Raw genomic sequence first — 24,934 nt, forward strand, 5'->3', positions numbered from 1 at the left:
TCAAGATACCAAATATCTACCAGATCCAAAGGGTCTAGCTCTGTAGCTCAGCCTCGCCTCCCAGTGGAGGGAGGGAGGGCAAGAGGAAAAGAAAAATTTCCCGTTGGAAATCAATCAAGCATTGCATTATTCACATTAACTAAGGGTTCGATGAATGAAAGGATGACATCAAGACGGCCAGAGGGAGAAAGGGGAGGGAGGTAGATGTAGGCCATGAGAGATAAGTATGAAGAGTGGGATGGGGAGAGGGGGCAAGGGAGGAAGTGAGAGACAGAGATACGAAGCTGCTTTATGAATGCGCTCATTTCATTTGAGAGGCTCTCTACAGGCACTTGAAGGGCCCAATTACATTTTCTCCATACATTATACAGTAGAGCGGTTGGAATCCTAAGTAGTGTTACATAAAGACACTCTTCATTTGCATTCACTCTCAGTGAATAAGTGAGCGAGTTGAAGGAAACAAAGGGAAACTTCCAAATCCATGAGTATCGGACTGGTAGTCCAAGGAGAATCTGCTGCTCAAACTGTTTTTGAACTCTGTCGAGAAGTTGTTTAAGAGGATAAACACATTCTGGTTCCAAGGTTGTCTGGCCCTGCTGGATGTATGTGGGCTCCAGCGTCAGGTGTCAGGGCGTGGGTGGGATGATCAGCGAAATTAGCACCCAAACACACATAAATACCAACGCACAGCAAACAAATGTGCACACACGGGTACACAAACATATACAGAGAATGAATGCAAAACTGACAGAGACAGAAAAAAGAGAATGAGTTGAACAAGACACATATGCAGACAGCCAAACTGTATTTGTACTCAGAGGACAAACATGAATTGGCCCCTTACGTTTGGCATTTTCTCAGCTTTAATACCTTCTGCTGAGCATCACGCTTTACTGTGAAATTTACCGTGCATCATAGAAAACCACCAGTTAGACTGTAAAAGAGCTGCACACATGTATTAAGGATTCACTGTCTGTCACTGTCTGGGAAAAATAGTTGAAACCCCAATCACTGTGATAATTAATACATGTAAAGGCTTCATGATTTCTAAGAACTGGTAATTTCCTTGTAACAGTAAAATTGTGACTGATGTAAGTCATCACATAAGCATACACTGCATACCTTAAAAATTAATTTTGACATATTCAAGTTAGTGGTGGAGATGTTTGTTAATGTTGTGGGTTCATTTCACTTGTTCCCAATACACATTCCATTGTTTCAGTCATTTCCTAAAAGTGATATCTTGAAACAGGATGCAATACACACAAACACTGGAAAAATGAAACCCAATTCAAGAAACCCAATGGAATGGAATGGAAACAAGTGATACTATCTCACCCCGAACACATTTTTCACATCGATGGTCTCCCACCCATGTTCTCCAGGCGTTCATTAAGGATTATTGCAGTTACAGTGGAGGACAGGATATTGTCCTGCCATTGTTGCCTGGATTAATGGGACTGGGATGCACATATGGTGTCTGTGTTGTGTATCCGTATTTGTATGCCTGCATGTACATCTGCATGTGTGTCTGCGTCTGTGTGTTTGTGTCTGTGTGCACGCCAGTCTCACGGCTTCTGTGTGTCTGGCTGTCGGAGGGAGAGCCGTGAGTCACTGTGACCCCACTTGGCCCTTCTTGCTGGTTAAGGTAGTGTGTAGGTGGTCAGTGTGGTTTACCAGCGCGATGATAAACGGCACTAGCAGATGGTGGCTATTCCTCCTTCGTTCTTGCCTTCTCTCTTCCCTTCCCTGCTCATCAACCGCAGCACAGGAGAGCTGCTCTCTTAAAGGAACACACCAAGTGTTTGGGAGATTTGCTCACTGGACAGCCTAATTAATTGAGGTAGATCACTGGATCCATTACTACTTGCTAACAGCATACACAAGTGTTTTTTATGATATGGCCTAGATTCACAATTAAAAACAACATTATAATAATAAAACATTATTAGCTCAATATAGCTGACATTTATAGTCATTTTTAGCTGAATACAACAGAAAAAGCAGTTCCTGCTGGCTAAATTGTACACTCCCAGCTCAAAACTTGTTTTTTTTTGTGCTGGTTAGGTTTATTTATTTTTGCTTAGCATATTTCATACACAAACTTTCACAATTTTAGATAAAGCTGCCAGACTTGGCAGCATGCAGCGCTGCAATGTGTGAGCTACCAGGGACACATGGATGATTGTGGTGTCTATTATTCTTGTCATTTAACTCCTGAAGACTAAGACAATTTCCTTGGCAACTTGGTGTGTGCCTTTAGTGGTCTTATGTAAGAAGGGTCATATGAAGTTGGAACACTGTGGACTAAGTAGAGAGAAAGAGAGGGAGAAAAGCCCTGAGGAGACGCCCACTCTTGCCCTTTCCTACCATAAAGCACTGTACATCCTTCTTCATTTTATGTCCTAGTCTTCTATACCTAACCTCATTTTCCAAGAAGTGTCATCCTGTCTAATAGATAACACTTGATAGCGCTTTCTAAATGTATAAAAAAATAATTGAATCTGTCTCTTCATCTTCTCTTTCTGCATTAACACTAACTGTCTGTACTTACTGTCTGCCTCGATCCCTCACTCTGTCTCTTTCTATACCTGTCCCTCTCTCTCTCGTTCTCGCTCACTTGCTCATTCACACACACACACCCACGCACGGTGAGTCTGCATCCGAACGAAGTGTTCCTGTAGAAGTAGGCCACTCTCTCTCTCCTGCTGTCCCCCTCCTTCACCCCCTTCACCACCCACTCAGCCCCTACCAACCTCTCCAACTTTTCTCGCCACTTCACATTCCCTGTTCAGCTCCTGTGCTCGGGGACAAACGCAGCAGAAAGAGAGAAGGGGAGAGAGGGGCAAGTGGAAAAAAAAAGCTTCCCTTATCCAGATCTTGGATAATATGAAGCTCCTGATGAGTGATCTCCTGGCTGCGCTGGTGCATGAGAGTAGCCAAGGCATGATAGTAGAGCCCTTGAGGCGATTGCCTGGATGCAATGGATGAATGACTGCAGAGGGTACCAGTGTGACGGAAAGTGTTCACTAGTATGGTGAGGAAGGAGGGGACCAAAAGCTGGTGTGCAGCTCTTTGTACATTACTGTATCTGCAAATTTGACAGCTAATATGTGCATATATTTTGTGCATTTGTAACCACCATCTCTTAAATACTATCATGTGAGTGGCTGAAAATCCATATTTTCACATCAAGGCACGTGGCTGTATATTTGCTCCCCAATTTGCACACTAATTATATGAATAGCTGGTGCTGTATCTTTATCTCAGATTATTTATTTGCTATATTATTTGCTGTGATTATTTAGTTATGTGTGTATAATAAGATGATAAAATGTGCTGCGGTGGTTGTGTCGGCTGCCTCAGTCGAGGCGTCCTGCTGCTTTTGTTGTCTTTATTTTATCTTCTAGTGTGTTTTCTTTTGTAATATGACAGCACTGTTTATAATTTGCCCTTTGACTCCACCAGACTTAATTTGAGGATTAAGTCAAGTGGTGTCCTGTAAAGCCATTTGAGACTATAAACAGTAATTTTGGGCTCTAAATAAATGTAAACCTGAAACCTGAACTTTGACCGGTTATCTTTTTCACGTCTATCCTATTGTCTGCTGCTGAAATGACCCACATTTTCCTGCAGAGATTATTAAAGTTTCATCTTGTCTAATGTAGTCCAATACAACTTAGCAAATTTTGCACCTTAATTTTCAGAGTGTATATTAAACAGGACATAATTTGCAAGGAGGTCAGTGTCGTTTAGAAACTTTTTAAGTGAGCCATGGTTATGTGTCAACACTAGGACTAAATGATATGGGAAAAAAATCATATTGCGCTTAATTTCACAGAAATTGCAACTGCGATATCAAAATGCAGATGTTGTGATGCGTAATGGTTAAAGCCGTCCCATCTCACCTTGTTGTGGTACATACTGCTGTTCTTGGCCACGGCGCACTGGCGATCCACCAGGAAGCAGTACCTCCTCCTCTCCTCAGACAGAGCGTTCTTGTAGCCTTCAGCAATGTAGTTGTCCAGTTCGCTCTGCTTGCTGCTGATGGCCTCCACGTACTGTGGAGAGGAAGGAGGCGGATGGCATGAAAATGCATTGCATGCTGGGTAGATGTTGCCCATAATTGAACTGAATCATTATCCTGATGGGGTTAAATTTACAGGGATTAAGACATGATGCCACAAATTGTAGTTGTCGGGCAACTTCTACGCTGAGCGTGGAATGAACAAAAGTGACGTCAATAGCTACCCACTTTGCATTGCTCATGTTAACAATGGAAGCAGTGCAGGACTGTGGCAGATGACGGGTTACATTTTGCTTTACTGAATTATGCATTATTGAACTTTGCTATACTAAACTGAATCATACATCAGAAATCACAACCGTGACATTTAAAAGGCTGAAATACAGTTAACAGATGTACTGACATGGAAAAATTATTCACTGAGCACCGGTGCAACTGGAAAATGCCACTGTGGATCAGAACTGAAAACCATGAATTACAGCAAAGGGAGTCAAGCCCCGCAGACTGTCTCATCTTAAGTGTCTATTATGTGATAATGGGGAATGGAGTTGCTATTTCCTGCAGATTAGCCGAGTTGAAGCACCTTCTTTTCCTGTTCAAACCCGCTCACCTTCCCAGTATCTGTTTTTTGAACCCATTCACCCTCTGTTCCTTCACCGACACAGCTCACTAAATCCTCTTTGTCCGGGAATCACGGTGGAGTACATCTGCTCTCCAGCAAAAGGAGTGGGACCACTCATCCACATTAGGTGTAACCTTGAGAAACTCTGCAACACCAAGGCAAGCACAAAACCTAGTCTGACCTAACCTTCATTTATATAACTGGAAACATGTAAAAATTGTCCAGAGTCTGAACTCCAAATCACTGAGAGAAGTGGGAACACAAAAATAATCCAGACCTGTGAGAGGGTGTAAAATACCGGGACCAGGTTCAGGAGTTGCGCTTTGGATAAAAGTGTCCATCCAATGGCACATGTTATATTTTTAACAGAAACAAAAATGGAAGCATAGACATGGAAATGGGACCAATTGCGCTCCAAATTAAAAGCACATACCCCATTTCACCCCGGGGAGAAAATAACATCTAGTAACACTTTATAATAGCTCTTTTAGGACACCCAAATGACTCATCTTAACACCTCCACTTCCGCAGATTGGTCATGGTGGAGACAAACACAAAGCTCCCTGTGGAATACTTGACCTACATCTCCTGTTCAAAACAGACTCAAGTCTCGTCCTCCTCGCTTCTCTCTGGCATCAGCTGCAGACTGTTGAGACTCACACGGACGCAGACGGACAGACTGAATTGCATAGCTAGATGAGCCATTACAGAGCTCATTACAGCGATGGAGGCAGGTGTGTACAGCAAATCACGGGCTAATTTGATCATTTTCCTGACTGCTGCTCTTGAGATTTGCTCCTGTGCTGCTTTGGACATGTCAGTCATACACCAAGAAAAATGAGCTCTTTGGTTAGGCTAATGGTTCTAGACTTTCTTCAAGCTGAAAAATGAAACTGGTTAATCAGAATAAAGGATACAGTGTTGTTTGGATGATTCTTCTTGAAGGCTTCTTATACCTCAAAATGCTCTATGTACAACTATATGAGTATAGTCCTCTAGAAAATAAACCATTTTTACTTCTGTCATTGGAGTTGGATGGGGGTCATGTTTTCATCCCATCTGCTTGTTTGTTGAATATTTGGCAGGATACCTCAAAAGGTTATGAACGTATTTTCACGAAAATTGGTGGAGAGGTTGATCATGGGCCAAGGGAGAAAAGACTAATTTTTCACACCGCTTGGGCAAAGTAGGGCGTGGCAGTGGGTGTGGCTTCACATGAAAAGGCATGTCACTTTTGAATGGATTCACACAACATCATGAAATTTTGTGGAGAGATTGGTCATGTGGCGTGCAGATTAGCTTTTCGTACTGATTGGTCAAAGCAGTGTGTGGCGGTGGGCATGATTAACTTTTGGTGAATATCCAACATGTGGATCTGGCATAGGTCGGCAGAGGTAGGTGCTTTTTTTGTAGTTTAAAAATGCCACCAATAGCAGCATTAATGTTCCATATAGATCCATTTATGCATGGTCATGGATGTTGTGAAAGGTAAACCCACCTACTCACAAAATATTTATCATCATAGTTTAGCCATAACAAAAAAACTCTTCCAAAAACACAACTGATAAAATTGAAAAATACCGAAGGTCACAGTTTATCCACTGTTTTCATTAGACACGGTGCTACAGAGAACCAGGGTTACTTACAGCACCAAACACGGTTCTACTTTCACTGAAGCCAAAGAACTCTTTTCTGCTTCTGTGTAAAACTCTCTTTGTCAAGAGTGTAATCTTGCCATACCTTTATCATTATCTCTTCACCTCCCTGTCAGTGTTTCTCTCAGTATATACACTCCCTTTCCACTGTCTCTCTCTCTCTATTTCCTCTCCATCCGTCCTCGCTGTCCCCAGCTGTTAACTGAGATGTTTAAACTTTTCAGTGATGACACCCCGCTATTGATTGACCGTTGGTCACGTCTCCGTAATGAGCCTAATAACCCAGGATTGACAAGGAAGATGAGACAATGGCAATAGACACCCAGCAATTAGTCTGCCTCATCCCTTCAACCCCTGTATACAGCCTGATTACAGAGGGCTGAGGAAATAAAAATGAAGACCCTCATTAACTAGTAAGCAGAATGTGGAGTAGGGTGATAAATAGCCCTGAGGAAAAAACCCTTTTTCAAAAAAATTCTCAGGTTATTTTGACATACCTGACAGATCAGTGAGGCAGGATAAAAAAAACGGCAGGAAATGTAGACTGTTTGAAAGTCAGTTCAGTTTAATCTTCAGTGACTGACACCTGAATAATCTTGTGTTATGATAAAACGCACCTCTCTGATGTTTCAAATGCTGAAAGTAATATTATTTTACATATGTGAGCTAATGTAATGATGACTGGGATTCCTTTCATGCCCTTGAAATTTCAGCCAAATCCCAACACTTGGTTTGTTGTTGTTGTTTTCATCTTTTTTTTCACATAAGTAATAATTTAAAAAGTGCCATTTTTATCAGTGTGGGACCATGACTCAGTGCACAGCCACCTGTCAAAGAGTCCCCAGTTGTCATCTCTGTGCTCTGCCTTCCTGCCTTAATTCTGCAAGTTCGGCTACAAGTTCCTGACACAAGAAATTCACTTTCTCTTAACTTGTCAGATTATCCCACACATCACAGTTCTGTGTTGATGTTAGCCACTGGGGAAACACTGTTGATATGTTGATGTGCCACATGGAGGGAGCCACAGTGCCACACCTCAGTTCTCTGACATGTCAGTCAGCAGAGGGCTGTCTTCTCTAATTATCTCCATATCCACAGTGGCACATTCTCCATCCTACCAGAAAATGTATTAGATGATCTACACTCTGTACAGGCAGGAACAGAATACCCAAAAGGGACAGAGAAGTACAGCAAAACAATTCCTTTGCCCAAATATGGTCATTTAGTTGGAACTGAGCAGTTTTTGAGAACTGAACAAGGTGCTTCAACAACACAAGTGTGCGTGGGCGCACAATGGTTGATATACACTAATCACCAACAGTCAAATGTTGCAATGGCGAAAAGCCGAAATGGCAGTGGATAGAGGTAGATGAAGGCCAGGTATGAATCATACAGATGGCGGAGGCGGAGAAGGATAAGGTAGCCTGTGAAAACACACGGAGGATTATTTTCGCAGCATGGAGCCATGTCGAGCAGATCGAGGCCAGCATGCTGAGGTCAGGGCCGTCACGAGGCAGCTGTCAGGCTCTAGAGACTGACTGACTGACAAGCTGCGATGGGGGAGAGAGAGGTGCTTGAAGACGTAGACACAGTTTGCGCTCATGTGTCGGTGCATTTACAGATACTTCTGACTGTGTATAAACTGGAACAACAGATAGGAGAGGATATAATAGCAAGTTTACCATGCTGTTCATTTGTGTGCTTTGCTTTGTTTACCTCTGTGTGGGTGAGTATTTCTGGCAAGTAGTAAATTCTACATGATTACAGGGGCTTTCAGGCACGCCCCTATGATCTACAAAGTGGAAACAAAACACCATCTTGGGGTATAACTAGAAAGGAGAAGCTGTGGAACCAGTCTTGTTTGCCCCCAAGCATTCCATTCCATATGTGTGTCTCACTAGAAACCGCAAAGTTTGATTTGGTAGAATGTAGAGCGGATAGCTTTTGGTAGCTGCAAACAGGTCACGAGCTGAGACACATGAAATACAGCACATCTAGTCTGTTATATAAACCCATACAAGTCAGGGTCAGCGCATTTTGTTTTGTTTAGACCTTATATAGTGTGTTCACGACCAAGAAAACATGAAATAACATATGGGCTTTGGCGTCATAAGCTTGGCAACAGCATTGTGTAACACAGCACAGTTTCATAAGCCATCCCTAGAGAATGCTGCTACTTTGATATACATTAAAATGCATTTATCCACTGCAGCAGAGTTGGTCTTCAATAATTCACGGTGGCGTTAATGCATCAGGCGTACGTACAGCATGTGCAGTATATATGCGTGTCATGATCTCACCCAGATATGGAGCTCTAATTAGATTCCAACAGGCTTTTCATGCTACTGCCAATCAATCGCACGACACCCAAAGCCCCCTATTTACACAAAGTCTCGGTCTGGCCAAAAGCTACAGCAGCAGGGGAGCTGCTTGTGGTTTCTGCTGACAGCCAGCACAATCAGCATTTAAGATGTGTATGTGCGCGATGGGAGGCAGGAGTGCGTACTTGTGTGTCCGCTGTTTATTGACGGGTTTCACATCAAGATGGCCTGAACTACTGGTAATCACAGCGTTGCCCTGAGGCCACTGGCAACGAGCGAAAATCGTCAGAGAGAGCCTTGGAAACAGGCAGCGTAAAAACATATTTGTTTGGTGGACAAAATCCGCAGCTCACAGTTCCCGTTCAGTAATTACATCTGCAGCTCTAATTTGTGAAATCAGACAAGAGACTTTCTGCATGTTAAGGCAGATTAATTAACAAAAACAAGTCCTGCCTTTGTTTAATTCATGACCTGTTAATGAGTCGGAGGTGTGATGGTATGCTAATTGTGGAAGTTACACAGCAGATCGTATGAACTCTTTTTTTCACCTCAGAAACTCTAACTGATATGTCTCCGTGCTTCACTGAGATGGGGGAAAATCGAAATTACTAAAGGCTGAAGAAAGAGGAGTGTGTATGTGTGTGTGGGGGGGTGAGGGTTGGGGGTCTTATCTGGCCCCTCAGCTCCTTGGGAGATTCGCTCTTTCCAGTCATCACAGCAGCAGCCAGATTGCTGTAAGAACAACAACCCAAAGCTCAGTCTTGATTGAAATGAGCCTGATTTTTTCTGAAGATTGACTCATATGAACCAGAGCTGTAGAGTGGGTGGGAGTCTGCTAGTTGTCAGAGCGTGTTTGAGAACAACAACTGTACATGTTGTACAGCTCCTCCCCGCCAAAAAAAAAAAAAAAAAAAAAAAAAAGAAACGTCTTTGGAGAACATTTGCATCAAACCGACTTATTAACAGAATGAGAACAAGAACTGGGTCATTGAGGGAAAACGGTGTTTTTCGCGTGTTAGTGTCTATGTATTGACATGGGGGTGCCTCCTTGGGCTTGAAGCACAGGAACAAGGAGAAAGAGAGAGAGAGAGAGAGAGAGAGAGAGATGTGAGAATATCACTGAATAAAAGTTTGGTCTCAATAATTCAGGCCAGATTGTTTCTCTCATTCAACTGTGATTATGATGTGAAGTCCGCAGCGTCACATCGCCATCAGTTTGTGGACGACGATTACATTCTCTCTCGCTCATACTCATCTCTCTCCACTCTGAACCATCTGTTCCTATCTTTCTCTTTGATACTGTGCACACACACACACAAGCCAATGGCATGCCAGCATCTCCTCTGACTTCATCCCATTACAAACGTGTCAACGACCGGAAAAACCAAGTAGGCAAGCGGAAGGCATTTTCACGTGTGCGGCTGACATGTTGCTTCCTTTGGTTTCACGCGACGCGGGCATTTCTCACTCCCTTCCCGTTCATCATGGCCTCCTTATCGTGATGAGTCGATGATTGGTTGCTTGAATTACATTACTCCACCATCACACACCGAGCACTAGGGAAGAATGCAATAGAAATATTATTATCAGCGGAGATGTGGCTTCCCTGGGTTTTGAAATGGAGATTTTTATGAACACCATGTCTGCACAGCGGCTGCCCAAGGCCTGGGGCTTTGTTTTAAAAAGAGGAGGCTGTGGAGAGGGTGAAATGAATAGATAAAGACAGAGAGTGATAGCCAATGTCTTTTACTGTATCATGAGAAGGGAAGACCCAGCGCTCTTGGCAACAGAATATATTGTCCTCCTACTCAACCCGTATGAATGGTGATGCAACGTCTCCTCTTCCACTATAACTCGACTTGGGTTTTCAGCTGCAATGCATTTTGAAACTGCCACTGATATGAATCGCAATCTCAGAGGACATCCGTGGTGAATGCTAATGCCTCTGAAACATGGCAGCTAATGGTGCTTCCATTCTTCTTTATATCCGTCCTTAGAAAAAAATACAACAACAAATAAAAAACAGCGGTAGGCCGGGGATGTGAGATTCCTTTTCGATCAGCATTGTCTACTGCCACCAGCTGTGCTCTTCCACCAATCATGTTTTCAATAATAAATGTACAAGAAGATTGACCATACCTGCTGTGCTCAGGCAGCGGCTCAGTGCTTTATGGTCCCTTAGGGACGCTGTTGTAAGTGAGTGAATTTCCATCGCCTATGGTTTTAATATTAACATCAATCATGAACAGAAGGAGGAAGTGGGAATTACTTTTTTCTGTTTTTTTTTTTTTTTTTTTTTTTTTTTTCCCCTAGCTCCCCCAAAAGGCAACCAGCGAGCTGTTACAACACTTAATTAAAAGATGGAGGGCGGAGGGATGCGTGAAGCACAGAAGAAGGAGGCTGGAGCCTAGTTACACATAAATAAGCGAGTGTACACATGCATACACACAGGCAGGCTCTCGTGTTTTGCAGGTGCGGGAAAACAGATACACGCGCATGTGATACCCAAAACAACTCACACACAAAGTCCATATTGCATAATCAAGGAGGCGAATCTGTCCCCTTTTTCTTTGGCTGTGAGCTCAGGCGACCAGTGTCTCCTGTTCTTGCCAAGCCCTGGTTCCCATTAGGGCCCATATGACGCACAGCAGGGACCTGGCTACTCAAACACACCGCACCGGCTCCCTCAATCCATACACATTCTGCTTCACGGACACACACACACACACACACATGTGCAGACAAATGTACACATAAAAAAAGCCAAGTAATGCATTCACACGCACGCACAAGTCTCTGAAATTCACAATAATGAGGTCTAAGATGCTGGAGGTTCAGTTCATTTGGAGAGCTGGGGACAACAACGGGAGCTCCTGGGACTAAATGGCAGAGACAATGCAGGTTAAGCTGTGTGTGTGTGTGAAAGACAGAGAGAGAGAGAGAGAGAGAGAGAGAGAGAGAGAGAGAGATGAGACTTGGGCTTTCATGCTTCGTAAGCCATTAAAGCCCAGAGGAATGGACAGGGCTTTGGGGGTGAGTGTTCCAATGCTGTTCCTCACAGCTCCGCGTATTGATTTTTGTAACGACTCGACAAGCCGCCCCTTTCGCGCTCCGCTGGCCATCCATCGCAGCAAGACTAACAATTACACAATAATTACCCCCCTCCTCTGCACTTACCGAGTCGCGTGGGGCGAGCGCTTCGGCCTCTGTAAGTGCCGTACAATTAGCCCTTAACCTCTGACACTCTGTTTGCACCGTGCTGCAGTGCCTAATTAAAGCCATACGTTTGGCGCAACATCGCCGGACTGGATGCGGGAGCACAAATATGCACAAAACCCATAAAAAGGAATACATAAAGTGTACGACAACAGCTTCCTCTGTCTCCCTCCTCCTTCTCACAGGTTCCCTTTGTGCTCAGGAACAGATGATAGGAGGACAGTGCATAACAGCAGATAACAGTGTGGGCTGCATAAGAGGGCCCACCCACCATGTGTCACCACACTCCCAGAGACACAAATTGTCTCCTCACACCTCCGCTCAAGCAGCAGCTACCTGCACACAGGGGAAATGAGCCTCACCTCAACCCATCAGCCTGCCCCAGATATCCATTTCTATAAACAAACGTTACGTAATATTGCCAGAGTGCACCAGCTAGTGAAATGGATGTAAATACCGAAAGGTTAAATAAAAGTATAACTGTTATGCCAGTACTTTGGCAGCGTCACAAAGTACACTGGGTGAAAATTGCACCAAACAGGCAGGCTGGAAAGCACTGTGACGCTCTCACTGATGTTTATCCTCGCAACTCGGCCCACATTTCCTGGGCCGGTAAAAGAATGAACATTTGACGTGGAGAGATGGAGTCACAACCCCCTCCCAATCCTGATTCCTCTCACCGAGCACAGCCTCGCAGACCGGCGTCTGAACTACACGGGCCGCAGTCAGGGGTCGCATCCCATTCAGCTCGGCACAACCTATCCCATCAGCGCCGGCAACAGCGGCGGATTACCAGACGTGCTGAAACTCAAATCCTCTCAGGAGGAGGGAGCGGCGTCTCAGGCACAGCTCTACATAAAGCACCATGCGGTCACCAAGGGTCTGGGTCATTTTCTTTTTGCTCAAGTAAAAAAACACTGTCTTATGAGAAATATTCTACTTTCTCTGGGATGTGGCTGGCTGATTATCTCTGCCACCTGCTGGGCTGCAGCCAGACAGATCATATTTTCCTTGTGTGGGCTGCTGTAGCCATGTTGTTATGCATTTCATAGGGTGGGTTTTTGCATGACCAGCTGGCCATACAGATCTCTTTGAGCTACAGAGAGCTAAAACATCTAATTTTTCCCCCCATTCATGTACATATAGAGGCTCTGTTGCCAAGACTCTAAATTTTGCACCATTCGGAAAAGGTGACATTTGAATATAAACAGTTCCTTGTATACACACACATACGCACACACACTGACCTGCATCTCCTTGTCCCCATATTTGGAGGGATGCTTGCTGCCCTGGCTCTTCCTGCGCAGTTTCTTCAGCTCTGCCTGGCACTTCTCCAAACTCTCCCCTTTGCTCTTGTGCTCCATCTGGTATTTCTTCAGTGCAGCCTGAGGGGGGCAGCACAGAGTCAGCAGGGGCACAGCAGTGCTGTCATGTGTTACCAACCACAGATGACCTTTCGGACAACACTAAAGTCACTTCAGACTGCCCTAATAAGTGGTCACCTTTTGTGGTACAGTCTGATCCGTGCAGCATGAGGACTCAAGGGTTTATTATTGTGCATCGGCCATCTCTCCTCCTCTTACTCTCCGCCCTGCATCCCTGTTTCCTCTCTGTGTCCTCCATCACAGACTCTCCTCAGCAGTTCAGGCTCATTGTACTCCTGTCTATGCCTTTGTCTTTCCCTCATCTGCCAGGTGTACTCTGACGCATCTGACATAAGAGCAAGGCAATGTTTCTTTGTCCAAATGTGTCTCTTTTTGTTCGGTGAAAAAGACAAGACAGGCATGGGCAATTACTTTCGTCAAAAGACTGAAATAATGGAACAAGTGCACGCACGTGTGCCTCTTTGATCCAATGCCTCATTGGTCTGGCAAAGCCTGAAATGTGTGTACAAATTTCAAACATGAGGTCGTTAAGTGAGACAAGAGTGTGTTTGAGTACATCAAGAAATAGAAACTTCTCATTTAGGCTGTAATTATTGAAACGACATTCATCCAAGAGCCTTCCGAATGTCCTGTTACATGGGGTTTCTAAGAACGCTCTCTGATGGAAAAATGTTTTTTTTGGACCAATTCAAATCTAGTGATCACTGCATATGAATTTCTATTTAATTTTTTGCAAAACTCCCCTCATTTTCACAGAATGACTCATAATTCATGGAGCGGAGAAGGAAGTAATTTATGTCGCTTATTGCGGCTTGGATGAAAGCCGGTGGGAAATTAAGGGGAGAGTGTGCATTTTGTTGCTGGCCGATGATTTTATGAGAACATGGTTCATATTGCCCATAAGCTCACTCTCCTGAGAAGCCTATCCAGTGTGGGGCCGAGTTACGAGAAGTGTTGCATCATACCTTTGAAAATGTGGGTCGCGCATTAGAATACACAAGGCACATGTTGGCACTGGATCGCTATTACATAATGAATCTGAATGCGATGCAAAGAGACTCTTGAGCCCTACCACTTGGAATGCCATCTAATTTGTAAATAAGCCAGAATTGTAGGTTTTCTTTACTTAAACAGTGGTTAAATGAGAAATGTCACAGCTATACTGTCTCCTGGCACCAAGTGGAAGTTGGAACTGTTATGAGAATAGCTCTGTGTTTGGCTGATGTGCATGTGGATACAGCAGGAAGGTAAGAAACTCACATTCAGATAGCGTGCATCCAGCTCCACCTTCTTCTCCAGCTCTGTCAGGAGCTCATTGTGGAAAGACTTCAGCTAAAAAAACACACAGGAACACACAACTCTTAAGGCAACAAATAATACAAATAATAAAAAAAAACAACGAAACCTCAAGCAGTTGCATGAATACTGGTTCAACCACAGCAGTTTATTTTCAAAAGGAATGCAGTGGCCGTCGCACAATCACTTGAAGCACTTTGTTTGTGTTGCCATCGGAAATGTCGCACCCAGAGGGTTAGTGGAGGATGTCTGGTATGTATAATTCATGCCAAAGTCAATGTGGTGTGTGCTGAACCAACGGTGAAATGTCACCAACCAATCCACAAGTGACAAAAATCAATAGTGTCTTTAAATTATTAAGCGTACTTGAAATGAACAAAAAGTGCAGTACCTTCTGCTGACGAAATGCTGGACTGGCACAGGCTTTTTCGTCAGATAACAAGAAAAAACACTTCCACACTGAATTAAGGCACTTGGTGACCTTGTCAAAGGCCTCTCACCCACTTTCTACCTCTCTTATCATCAGCAATGAGGGAAACAATATTTTCTCAACCTGGTATCAGCTGGATTTGGGCTGGAAAAGCAGGAAGTGCAGAGATTTTCACTTGAAGGAACAATGAGTTCAGAGCCCAGGGACTGTTTGTGTGTGTCAGTAAAGAGCGAGGTCTGGGTTGTGTTGCATGGAGATTAGTATTTCGTTTCCTCTGCTCCATCAGGGCTGGGTCATCCTCCTTGAAATTGAATGTCACCGACCCGGTGACATGACGACATGGCCTACTCCTTTATAGCTATTGAGAATCCAGTTGGAGTTTTAGAGTAAAAGGTTCCTAAAACATCCAACTCAAGTGCATTACTTGTGTAGCTACACTGAATAATTGGCCTACTTGAATCTACTTGAATAAAAGTAAATGGCTTCTTGATAAAACATAATCACAAATGTGACTGACTGACTTCTTTTGACAAAAAAAAGAACATCACTACCTGTGATCTCCCCCATCCACTGTTATTAGGATGAAAGGACATACAATTTTTATTAAAAAAAAAAAAAAAAATGCATCAATAGCAAGATTGGTCTTCTCCTTGTTAATGCTCTCTGCTTCTCTACTCTTCTCTGTTGACTAAATGTTCACTGCTAATGGCACCACAATTGGCCAATTTACAGTTTGCCAGTTTGCAAAGCTTTTGGAGAGCAAAGCATGGCGATTTTTTTTCCACCTTTAACTCCGTAAAAGGAGCAAATTCAAAATTTCACACCTCAGTCAAAACATAGTTAACCTACAAATTCCTCACAAAATACTACCTCAAGAGACAATATCGTGAAAATGTGTCTCAGTTATGGCATTGAGAGTAATGTGAATTTGTTGTCATCATGTGGAGACTCAAAAGCAACGGGCCCGCAATCTGTTTGGCTCCCAACGCCAGGCTTAAGAAGCGCTGATTATAGAAACACCATCACCGCCATCACCACATGCTCACCATCTCTTCAAGCTGGATCTGGATCTGTCTGTGAACTTCAGCCATCTGAAAGAGCACCTCCCCTGTACAAAGAAGACAAAGAAAAGAAAGAAAATAAACAAAAAGGGGGGGAGAAGGGGGAAGAGAAAAAAAAAGAGATTGATATTAAGCCTCCCCAATGCCTTTAAGAGCTACATAATCGTGCAAAAAAGACCATGCAGCTATACACACAACAGATGAGAGACAGGTGGATGGTGTCGAGGGAGGAGAGGAGGAGGAGGCGATGGACAAGATGAAACATCTGTCATGTCACAAGCGGACAAAAACTCAAAACACGGACAAAATCAATAGAACATTACAAGAATACGCAGCAAAGACAGAATGAATGTGAAATCGATGGCTTTATTGAGAGATCTACAGAAAATTTTATCTCTATATCAAAACCAAACTGAAATATTAACAGTTTTTTTTTTCACTTTATCAGTAGCTTACATCACTACTGCTAAGAAACATACATCATACAACATGATGACAGAAAACTTTATTGACTGGTAAATCAAGTAATTCATCTTGGCATTAAGACATATGTTGTACTACAACATAACAGGGGGGAAGAAAAGAAAAAAAAAACACCAAAAAGCAGAACCCAGAGAGAAGTCAAAAACTTAAAAAAAAAAAAAAAAAAATTCAAAAGAAAAAACACAAAAGAAAAGTAGAAAGTAAAGGATGATTCATGCAGCCAGGGAGGTGCGTGTCGTTTTAAGATACCTACATGCTGCCTCTTCTGAATATGCAATGCATTGTAAAAAAAGGAACAAAAAGATCTAGTTTGAGCAAAGAACAGAGGGATAGAGACCTGGAGAGACAGTGAAAGATCAAACTACCCCAAAAAGAATGAGACACACGACAGGTTTTCACACACACACACACACAAAAAAAAAAAAAACACTCAGACAGGCAGTTAGTCAGACCCTCGACTTACAAAACAGACCTCTGCCATATTATTACAGATTTTTGCAAGAATCCTGTCATCTATCTATCTATGTAACTATTTATCTATCTATTTTAGCTTTTTTGCATGTCCATAATAATATTTTCTACAGTTTTACCACCATTCCACACAGCTATGAAGCACTGAGTGCTAATTTATTCAAAATGAACCCACTAATATCCATTAGCGCCATTCATCTGCCTGCTGTATAATGTATGTTGACACTGGATAATGTATGTTGTTGCAGCATTACCACGGAGGGGAGGAGGGGTAAAACGTGCGAGGCGCGGGTGGATGGGACATTAGTGGACATTAGTGGACATTAGTGGACCTTGTGGACGCTGGACGGTGAGGTAGTCAGAAGGAGACTTTCAGGGTGGGCCGTTTTTAAGGGGATAATACGGGGCTTAATGAAAGTGCTGTGGTCATCGAGGCGCTGCTCAGCTGGGAGTGAGGGGGGATTTAGTGTGGACAGACGGGGGGCGGGGGTCTTCCAGACCAGAGAGAGCCGTCTGACTGCCCTTGAAGATCCACATCCACAGAAACACAGCATGTCAACATGTATATATGGGGGAAGTCAGGTAGGAAAAAGACTTTCAACTGCTCGAGGGAAACTGAACAGTCAGAGACACAGGGAGAGACAAGGCAGTGCTGACCCCTGACAAAAGACATGTAAATGCACTCACCTCTATGCAAGCCCGCCCCCCCACCACCCCCTCTCCCCACCACCCCACCCATCTGCCTATGAAAATGCCCTGACAGCTATATTACTGCACTGCCTCAGGGTAGGGTATTAGGAGTAGTGAGGCAGATAAACGCACTGGTGTGTACTTCCAATCTCTCCTTTGATTCTTGGAGGGCGCCCAACACATTCCCCACCCCATCCATCAATAAACAGCCACTGGCCATTGATGGGCTGTGGCAATACGCCCTCAACTCAAGCACTACAGTCTATGCACGCGCACGCACACACACACACACACACACACATAGATGCTGATCTCAAGCAGGCAGCAACAGAAGACCACGGGTTATCAAAACTTGCTCACACACACACACAGACACACATACACACACATTCCAATACATTAGCCCTTTAGGCCTTAGCCCACTTCCTGTTTGTAACCTTTCAGCGGCATTCAATGCCAAGGTCAACCGTGTGCACTCCCTCTATTGATCTGTTACAGTGCCCACTTACAGGAGCACTATTTTAAGAGAAAAGAGAGAGACAGACAGAGAGAGAGAATGGAGTAAATGACACTTTTATCCTCTATCCTCACTCCATCTTCACTGCAATTCCCCACTCCCACTCTGCCAATGGGAACCCCTTCAGCGGGGAATGAAATATAGCTGTAGGATAAACTGCGCCTCACTGCACTGAGGTTTGCTTTGTGCTTCCTCCTTTTTCTGACTAATTACACTGATTCATCACAGCACCAAGAAAGCTGGTCGAGATTCAATGTCTCGCAAAAGGATATTTCAGCAGAAAGACAAGCGGGCTTGAACTCAGTCCCTGTTATCAATAAGGGTGGGCGGCCAATTGAAGATGCTGCTAGTCGTATTATTGAAATACCTCATACCTCAACCTCAATTGAAATTTTAAAAAAAAAACAAAACAGTGGGTAACACTGCAGGTCTGCGTGGGTGTGCCCTTAGCCGGTGACTTTGCCACAGTAGGTTCCCATCACCTGGCCCGCCCCAAATTCCTGGATGTTCTTGTTTCACGGCACCGGTCTAATCCAAAACAACTCCATCTTGCATGGTGAAATATCGGACTTCTACCCGGCAGACTAGCTAAGCTGCTTACTGATAATCAGAGCAGATCACAACATCTGAGGCTTAGGGAGACTAAAGCATATTGTTGCCGGCTCTTAGTGCAGGAGGGTCTGGATCAATTAGAGAATACACAATTGCGGTCCCTCGGCTGCTTCTATCTACGAAAGGTCCTTGCCAATCAATAGTTCGGCATACCCACAAGGGCCCATTTGTCACGAAATCTTTTTCCATTTTCCAGCTCCTGCTGTAACCAGCTGAGGTCAAAGTCTTACATTCATTAGGGTCTGTTGTTTCAAACCATTGTCTGAGAATAGAAACAACAGGCAGGGTTTTAACTGAACAAATGGTCATTCGATTGAGCAGACAAAAACCTGTGCAAACAAGGAAAATATGCTCGCCAGTGTTTGCCTAATAGGCACGAGGTCCATCATTAAGTCCATGATTCAGAGGTTTATGTCACATGCTGGGAGAGATTAGGTAAGTACCTTAAAACAAGAGCCTCCAAAAATCGCAGCTCGCAGAATTAGATTCATGTGTCAAACCCGCTAAACCGGTTATCCAAGGCGGCATAAAGTCCTGAAAAACCATAACCTCAGCTACGGTCCAAATACCCTGTGTGGTCTAAACTATAAATCAAAAACAAAAGGTTAGGTACCTGTGTGTGTGTGTGTAGGTGTGTGTGTGCATCTGGCTGGGCCAAGCGGTTCTGACCATGCCTGTAGGGAGAGTTGTTTTGCCTTGGGAGATGGAGGTTGAGAACAGGCCCATTATTCAGTGTGGCTAACCTGAGGGCAGCACTCACATCTGGGTTTATTACCCCAGCTACTCTCTGCCTCACTGCAGGGCTCAACAGAGAGAGAGAGAGAGAGAGAGAGAGAGAGAGAGAGAGAGAGAGAGAGAGAGAGAGAGAGAGAGAGAGAGAGAACCTCAGGGAGGGAGAGTGGCTCTATACCAAGTGTTCGATAAGACACAGCCACAGTTAATGGCCATATGGAGGGAGGTGTTTTATGTAGTGTGCGTCTCTGAAGGGACTGTATTATGGGAGCCTGAAAGCAAACACAGGCAGCTCTAATCCCCAGAAAGCTGCAGTGGGGGGAGCACAAGGTGCTGCAGGGAGATTTGTCCTCCTCAAAGCCAACTGACTGACTGTTGTTGTCGTTGTTGTGCCTGCCCGGTTCCTTAATTTCACTAAAGGCCGACTACTTGCTGCCTGTCATTCTCTCTTCTCTCTCCCCCTTGATTTTAGGAGGGTTTTAAAAGATGTGCACACACTCCCACAAGCACTGATACAATAACTCATTTGCATTTGCATTTACATTTTCGGTATTTATCAAGAAAGACTTGCAATGATTGCAGCTATACAATACTGGAAAATCAGCAAATCAACCAAAATCAAGGAATAGTCAGGGTCCTATGATGGTATAAATGCTGTTTCAGAGGCTCTTCCACCTTCCACCCAGAGAATAATATTCTGGCAGAAAAACTGATAAACAAACATATAAACTGTTTCCTTTTGTTGTTTAAGCCTTCACAAAGAAAGTTTATTTGATTGTACAGACACAAGTAGAACAGTATATTGTGCCTCTACGTTTCAGTCCAGCATAAAAAAAAAAAAAAAAACTATAATCCTGCAATGTTCTGGCAGAAATATTGAGTCTCAAATGTTTAAATGGATTATACAAACAGCATGTTCCATCATCATGGCCCTGAAAATATAAAGCACATGAACAAACCTTCAGCTGGCCACAAAGAGGAAAAAAATTCTTTGGTCCTCAGAAATGTACAAGCTCAACAAATGAAGGAAACGCCTGGCAACTTGACGCTACAAGTGTCATGTCAAGTCGCCAACCGAGCGCTCCATGATATCTTTAGTTGCACACTGCATTAAAAAGAAAAATGAATCCTTTTAAAAATGAATTAGGCTACAGAAGATCGATAGCAATGACCAGCGATACATAATCATTACAGGGCGGCTGATGGGCTGCGAAATGGAGATTGATTATTCAAGACGGCAGACGCAAGCTGGAAGCGAGGGACAGCGAGATGAGTGGATAAAGGGCAGAAACCTTTTTTCCACTTTGACAAACACGCATGGACTCTGGCTGACAAACATGATTCCTGATGTCTCGTCACCTCTGACCTCCAATTGGATACGATAGTAACCACTTTCTTTAAATGGCCCAACTCCTCCCCGATCATTTTCTCCATTGAGATGGAAACACTGAGTAGGTGCTTTAGCCTGGCCCGTCGAATATGATGGCACTGTGAGGCTTAAAAATATATCACCTGGCTCAGCTGTATGCATTTTGCACCAAATAAAAAGAGGCATTGTTTCTAAAGGCGTGCCTGACTGCAAGAGTGTGTGAGGAGCTAGTGACAGCCGAGTTTCACACCACTGCTGGGTGACAATAAGTTAGAAACAGAGGTGAGTGACAGGTGCTACTACATACTATCAAGCGTTTCGTGTTTCAGAAACATTCAGAAAACTGGGAATCCTCCTTTCAAGTATGAACAACCCAAAGACAAAAAGAACGGATACGCAATTTGTCTTGCCATTGTCTGCCGTCTTTTGTCTTTGGAAGTGTTGCACCAAAAGGATTAGAAGAGAACGTTTGGTATGTGGAGTTCATGCCAAAACGAATTTGTGCGCTGTGTGTGTACACGTGTGTGTATGTCTATGTGTGTGATGGCTGTTTTGACTCTGCACTGCCTCTGATCAGGGATTTTGCGTCACACTATTATCAGCACCATTAAGTCTTCTCTTGGCTGAATTCTTAACCCAAGGACGATGTGACAAAGCAAGGGCGCACTTTATGGAGTCTAGCAGGTTATTATGGCCACGTTAACACCCCATTATATGACTTATGTCACGTTCATACAGTCAAACACTAAACTACACCGTCCCTTCCCGGGTCTTTTTGTCTTTTAATCACATAATCACAAAGAGGTGCATTGTTCAGCTGACTACTGAGAAGAGAGCTTGTTTCAAATCCCTGAGGAAAGTGTTGATGAGTGCGCTGCACTTAAGACGGAAACATGAAACAGTGGCAGAAGAAAAGCATCAGACAGGTGGTGTGGGTTGTAGTAATGAACGGAGGAGGAAGTGATCAAAGCGGTAGTGTTGGGCCCTGTGTGCTCTGTTGGCAGCGAGGCTTTGATTTGACCAGGGACTGACTGAAGGCTGCTAATGAGCCGGGAACACATCAGTCCCTGTCTCGACTTCCTTTTTCCTCTTTCTCTCTCTTCATTATGTGATTCTTCCCTTCCCCTCACTTTCCTTTCTCTCCCGCACTTTCCGAGTTGACCTAAGGACAAGGACTTCCTAAAGGGTAGAAACAGTGAAGCAAAGCTATATTCGTACAGTGGACAGCTCTGGTGACGCACAAGACGAAGGATAGCTCTGTCTTTCATTTGAGAATGGTCGCCAGGGCTTTGGTGGTGAAATAGTAGCTGATCCCTGGAAGATGTGGGGTGCCTCTGCAGAGAATTCAAATGTGTGACAGTTTGGAAGGGAAAAAAAAATAAGACCAAGAAGTGAAAGAGAAAACTCCAACTATTCCATGTTCATTCATTCATTTACTGACTTTCCTACTTGTTTGATCCATTTCAGGGTCAGGGAATGCTAGAGCGTACCCTGGAATGCACTGGATGGAGCAACCTTGTACAGGTTTCCATTCCACTAACACAGAAAGATGAACACTCACATTGAGGCATGTTGATAACTAGGGGCAATTATGAGTCTTCAATCCATCTGACTTCCATGTCTTTGGAAGAAACCCAGGTGAACGCAGACAGAACATGCAGACCCATCTCTAAAAAGGCTAAATCCTGAGTCCCTCTTGCCGTGAGGCGACAGTTCTAACCACCGCCCACCACTGCATGTTACATAACTCAATTAAGTCTGATTATTATCCCTTGATTCTGACTTCGGTCTCGGAGAGCTGTCACCAACTGATGCTTCACATTTCAATTTGCTTTTAAAGTCGGACAAGAGGGGGGAAAACCGATCCCTGTGGGGCGGTGCGTGTCAGCATGCAACCGTAGCGTGGGAGCAGGAGAACTTTTACATTATACGAGGTGAGTTTGTTTGATGGTGGGAAAATAGAGGAGGGGAAGGAGAAGAAATGCTTGGAAAGAATGCTCTTGCTGCAGTTTCCCTTCTTGCAGAGTGAATGCTAGCAGAATTCTGAGTATGGGTCAAAGCTCGGGGGAAATTCGTCCAGCGCCGCCTCGGTGGAAAGGGGTCGTGACAAGGTCAGCGGCTTTTCCTTCAAGCTGTGCAGCAAGAGATTTAAAACTGAACAGAGTTGGGGGGTGGAGGGGCAATGGGAAAGACTGCGGAAGTGACACGAAACTTTGAATTTTGCTAAGAGATACTTTGTATGTGGCAGTGAGTTTGTTTTGTATCCAGCATCACAACATCTGAGGTGCTGGGTTTTCACCAAGGATGTTCCTTACCCCCCCTACCCTTGTTTATGAGACTACATTCATTACTTTCTTCCGTTGTTTTACTTACCTCTTTTGGTTTCCCATTGCAAGCGCTCATATTTCCTCTTACAAATCATCCAATTGGCAATAGCAGTGCTGATTTAAACCACTTTGGTCCCAGAGGAGGTGCAATTATTTGACAGAAAAATGGGAGGGAAATTATACAGCAAAATCCACTGATGAATATTGAGCTCCGGAGAGAGATTCTTGCAGGTTTTACCTTTTTGACCTGTCAAAATTACATTCTCCCATACTGTTCCCTTATCAAGTCTGCACTATCACTGGCTGTATCTAAACCTTGTTCCCAGTTTCCTCATTTCATGAGAGCCTGCCATCTTCAACAGTCTCTTGAAGTGAAGGAATATAAATGCCCGGAAGGCCAGCATACTGTTCAAAATCATGTTACTATGAATTCATTATCTAAAGGGTAATTGTTTCCTGGACCTCCGATTTTGCCATTTGAATTAACCTTAAATTGTTTTAATGAGATGGATGTTATGCTAAAACGTGTTCAGCCCTCGGGGAGCGGGAATATACCAGAAAATGATGAGAATTAGATGAGGAGAAGGGTGAAAGGAAGAATTAATTAGAGCCCGAAAATGGAGTATAAAACACATGGATCTACTATGTTAATGCGCTCAATCTCTTGCCTCGTAGGAGATGTCGAGGAGAGAGGGCTTTTATCATCAGGTGCAGTTATGGTGGCCATTGACAGAGTATAAGACAGGGATGAAATACGGCGAGTTGGTGAACAATGTTGTCACAGAGAGGTGCAGCATGTACCAAATCGAAATTTGCAATGATCCAGTCAATCTTTTTTTTTTTTTTTTTTAACATGAATAAAACATTCCTCTCTTTCAAACTCTATTATTAGATGTGGTCTTCAATTGTGAAACTGTCCACAGCTTGTTTTTTTTTTTCTTTTGATGAAATGAGTAGAAGGCTTGATGGCAGAAAATGCGACAGGTAACATCGAAAAGATATAAGTATGCGCATAAAAAAACAGGTCAGGAAGTGGAATTTGCTGGATATGAGAAATGACATCAGATAGAGATATTTTGACATAAAGGATAATGGATTCATTGATATTTCGGTGTGACTCCTTTGGGTCTGCCCGGAGCTGAATGCCACAGCACAGAGCTGAATACCACCTCTGTCAAAATTTGCATCTGAATGACTGAGCCCTTATTTGGCCAGTGAGGGGAACCGGAACTGCAGGGGCTTCCTATTTTTTTACGAGACCATGTCCATATTTAGCATGCGGAAGAGGGAAGATGTCATTTTCAGCCGTACTGACATCACCGACGAGCCATTTTTGGACTGCGCATCGAGCATCGTACTCCGTCTCTCCTCCTCCTTCAGAGCAGCTTCAGTAGAGGCGTGCGTTTGATCTATTTTTAGAAATGTGTGCGGTGTCGGCGTGTTCTCCCAGGGCTGCCTGAGCTCCCACATCAAGGCGGGGGCGTTCACAGAAAGACAGAGAGAGAGGGAAGGAGAGGGAAGAGGGAAGGAGTGGGCAGACTCTCACCTCTGCAGCACTGATGGAATGTCTTTTCTCCCCTCCAAAGGAGCCAAAGACAAGTCGTTCAAACTTTGACAGCACATCTTAAATTAAGAGTAACAGAATCAAACAGCATGAAGCATCATTTCCTCTTCCTGTTCTAAGCAGTCAGGTCTGTGGTATCAGCTGTGCTGAGTGATA

General features: G+C 43.9%; 1 protein-coding gene across 5 annotated transcripts in view; it reads right to left on the reverse strand.

The window, feature by feature from the left end:
* Window positions 1–24,934, reverse strand: part of baiap2b (BAR/IMD domain containing adaptor protein 2b) — a 65,832-nt gene that overhangs the window by 14,763 nt on the left and 26,135 nt on the right. For all 5 annotated transcript variants that reach the window (XM_030078276.1, XM_030078275.1, XM_030078274.1 and 2 more), the window contains 4 exons: window positions 15,999–16,060; window positions 14,487–14,558; window positions 13,089–13,226; window positions 3,909–4,061 (listed from right to left, as the gene is read on the reverse strand). In XM_030078276.1, coding sequence (XP_029934136.1) covers window positions 3,909–4,061; window positions 13,089–13,226; window positions 14,487–14,558; window positions 15,999–16,060 — 425 coding nt within the window. The remainder of the gene's footprint in view (window positions 1–3,908; window positions 4,062–13,088; window positions 13,227–14,486; window positions 14,559–15,998; window positions 16,061–24,934) is intronic.

This window comes from Myripristis murdjan, chromosome 19 (assembly GCF_902150065.1).
Source record: "Myripristis murdjan chromosome 19, fMyrMur1.1, whole genome shotgun sequence".
Classification (NCBI taxonomy): domain Eukaryota; kingdom Metazoa; phylum Chordata; class Actinopteri; order Holocentriformes; family Holocentridae; genus Myripristis; species Myripristis murdjan.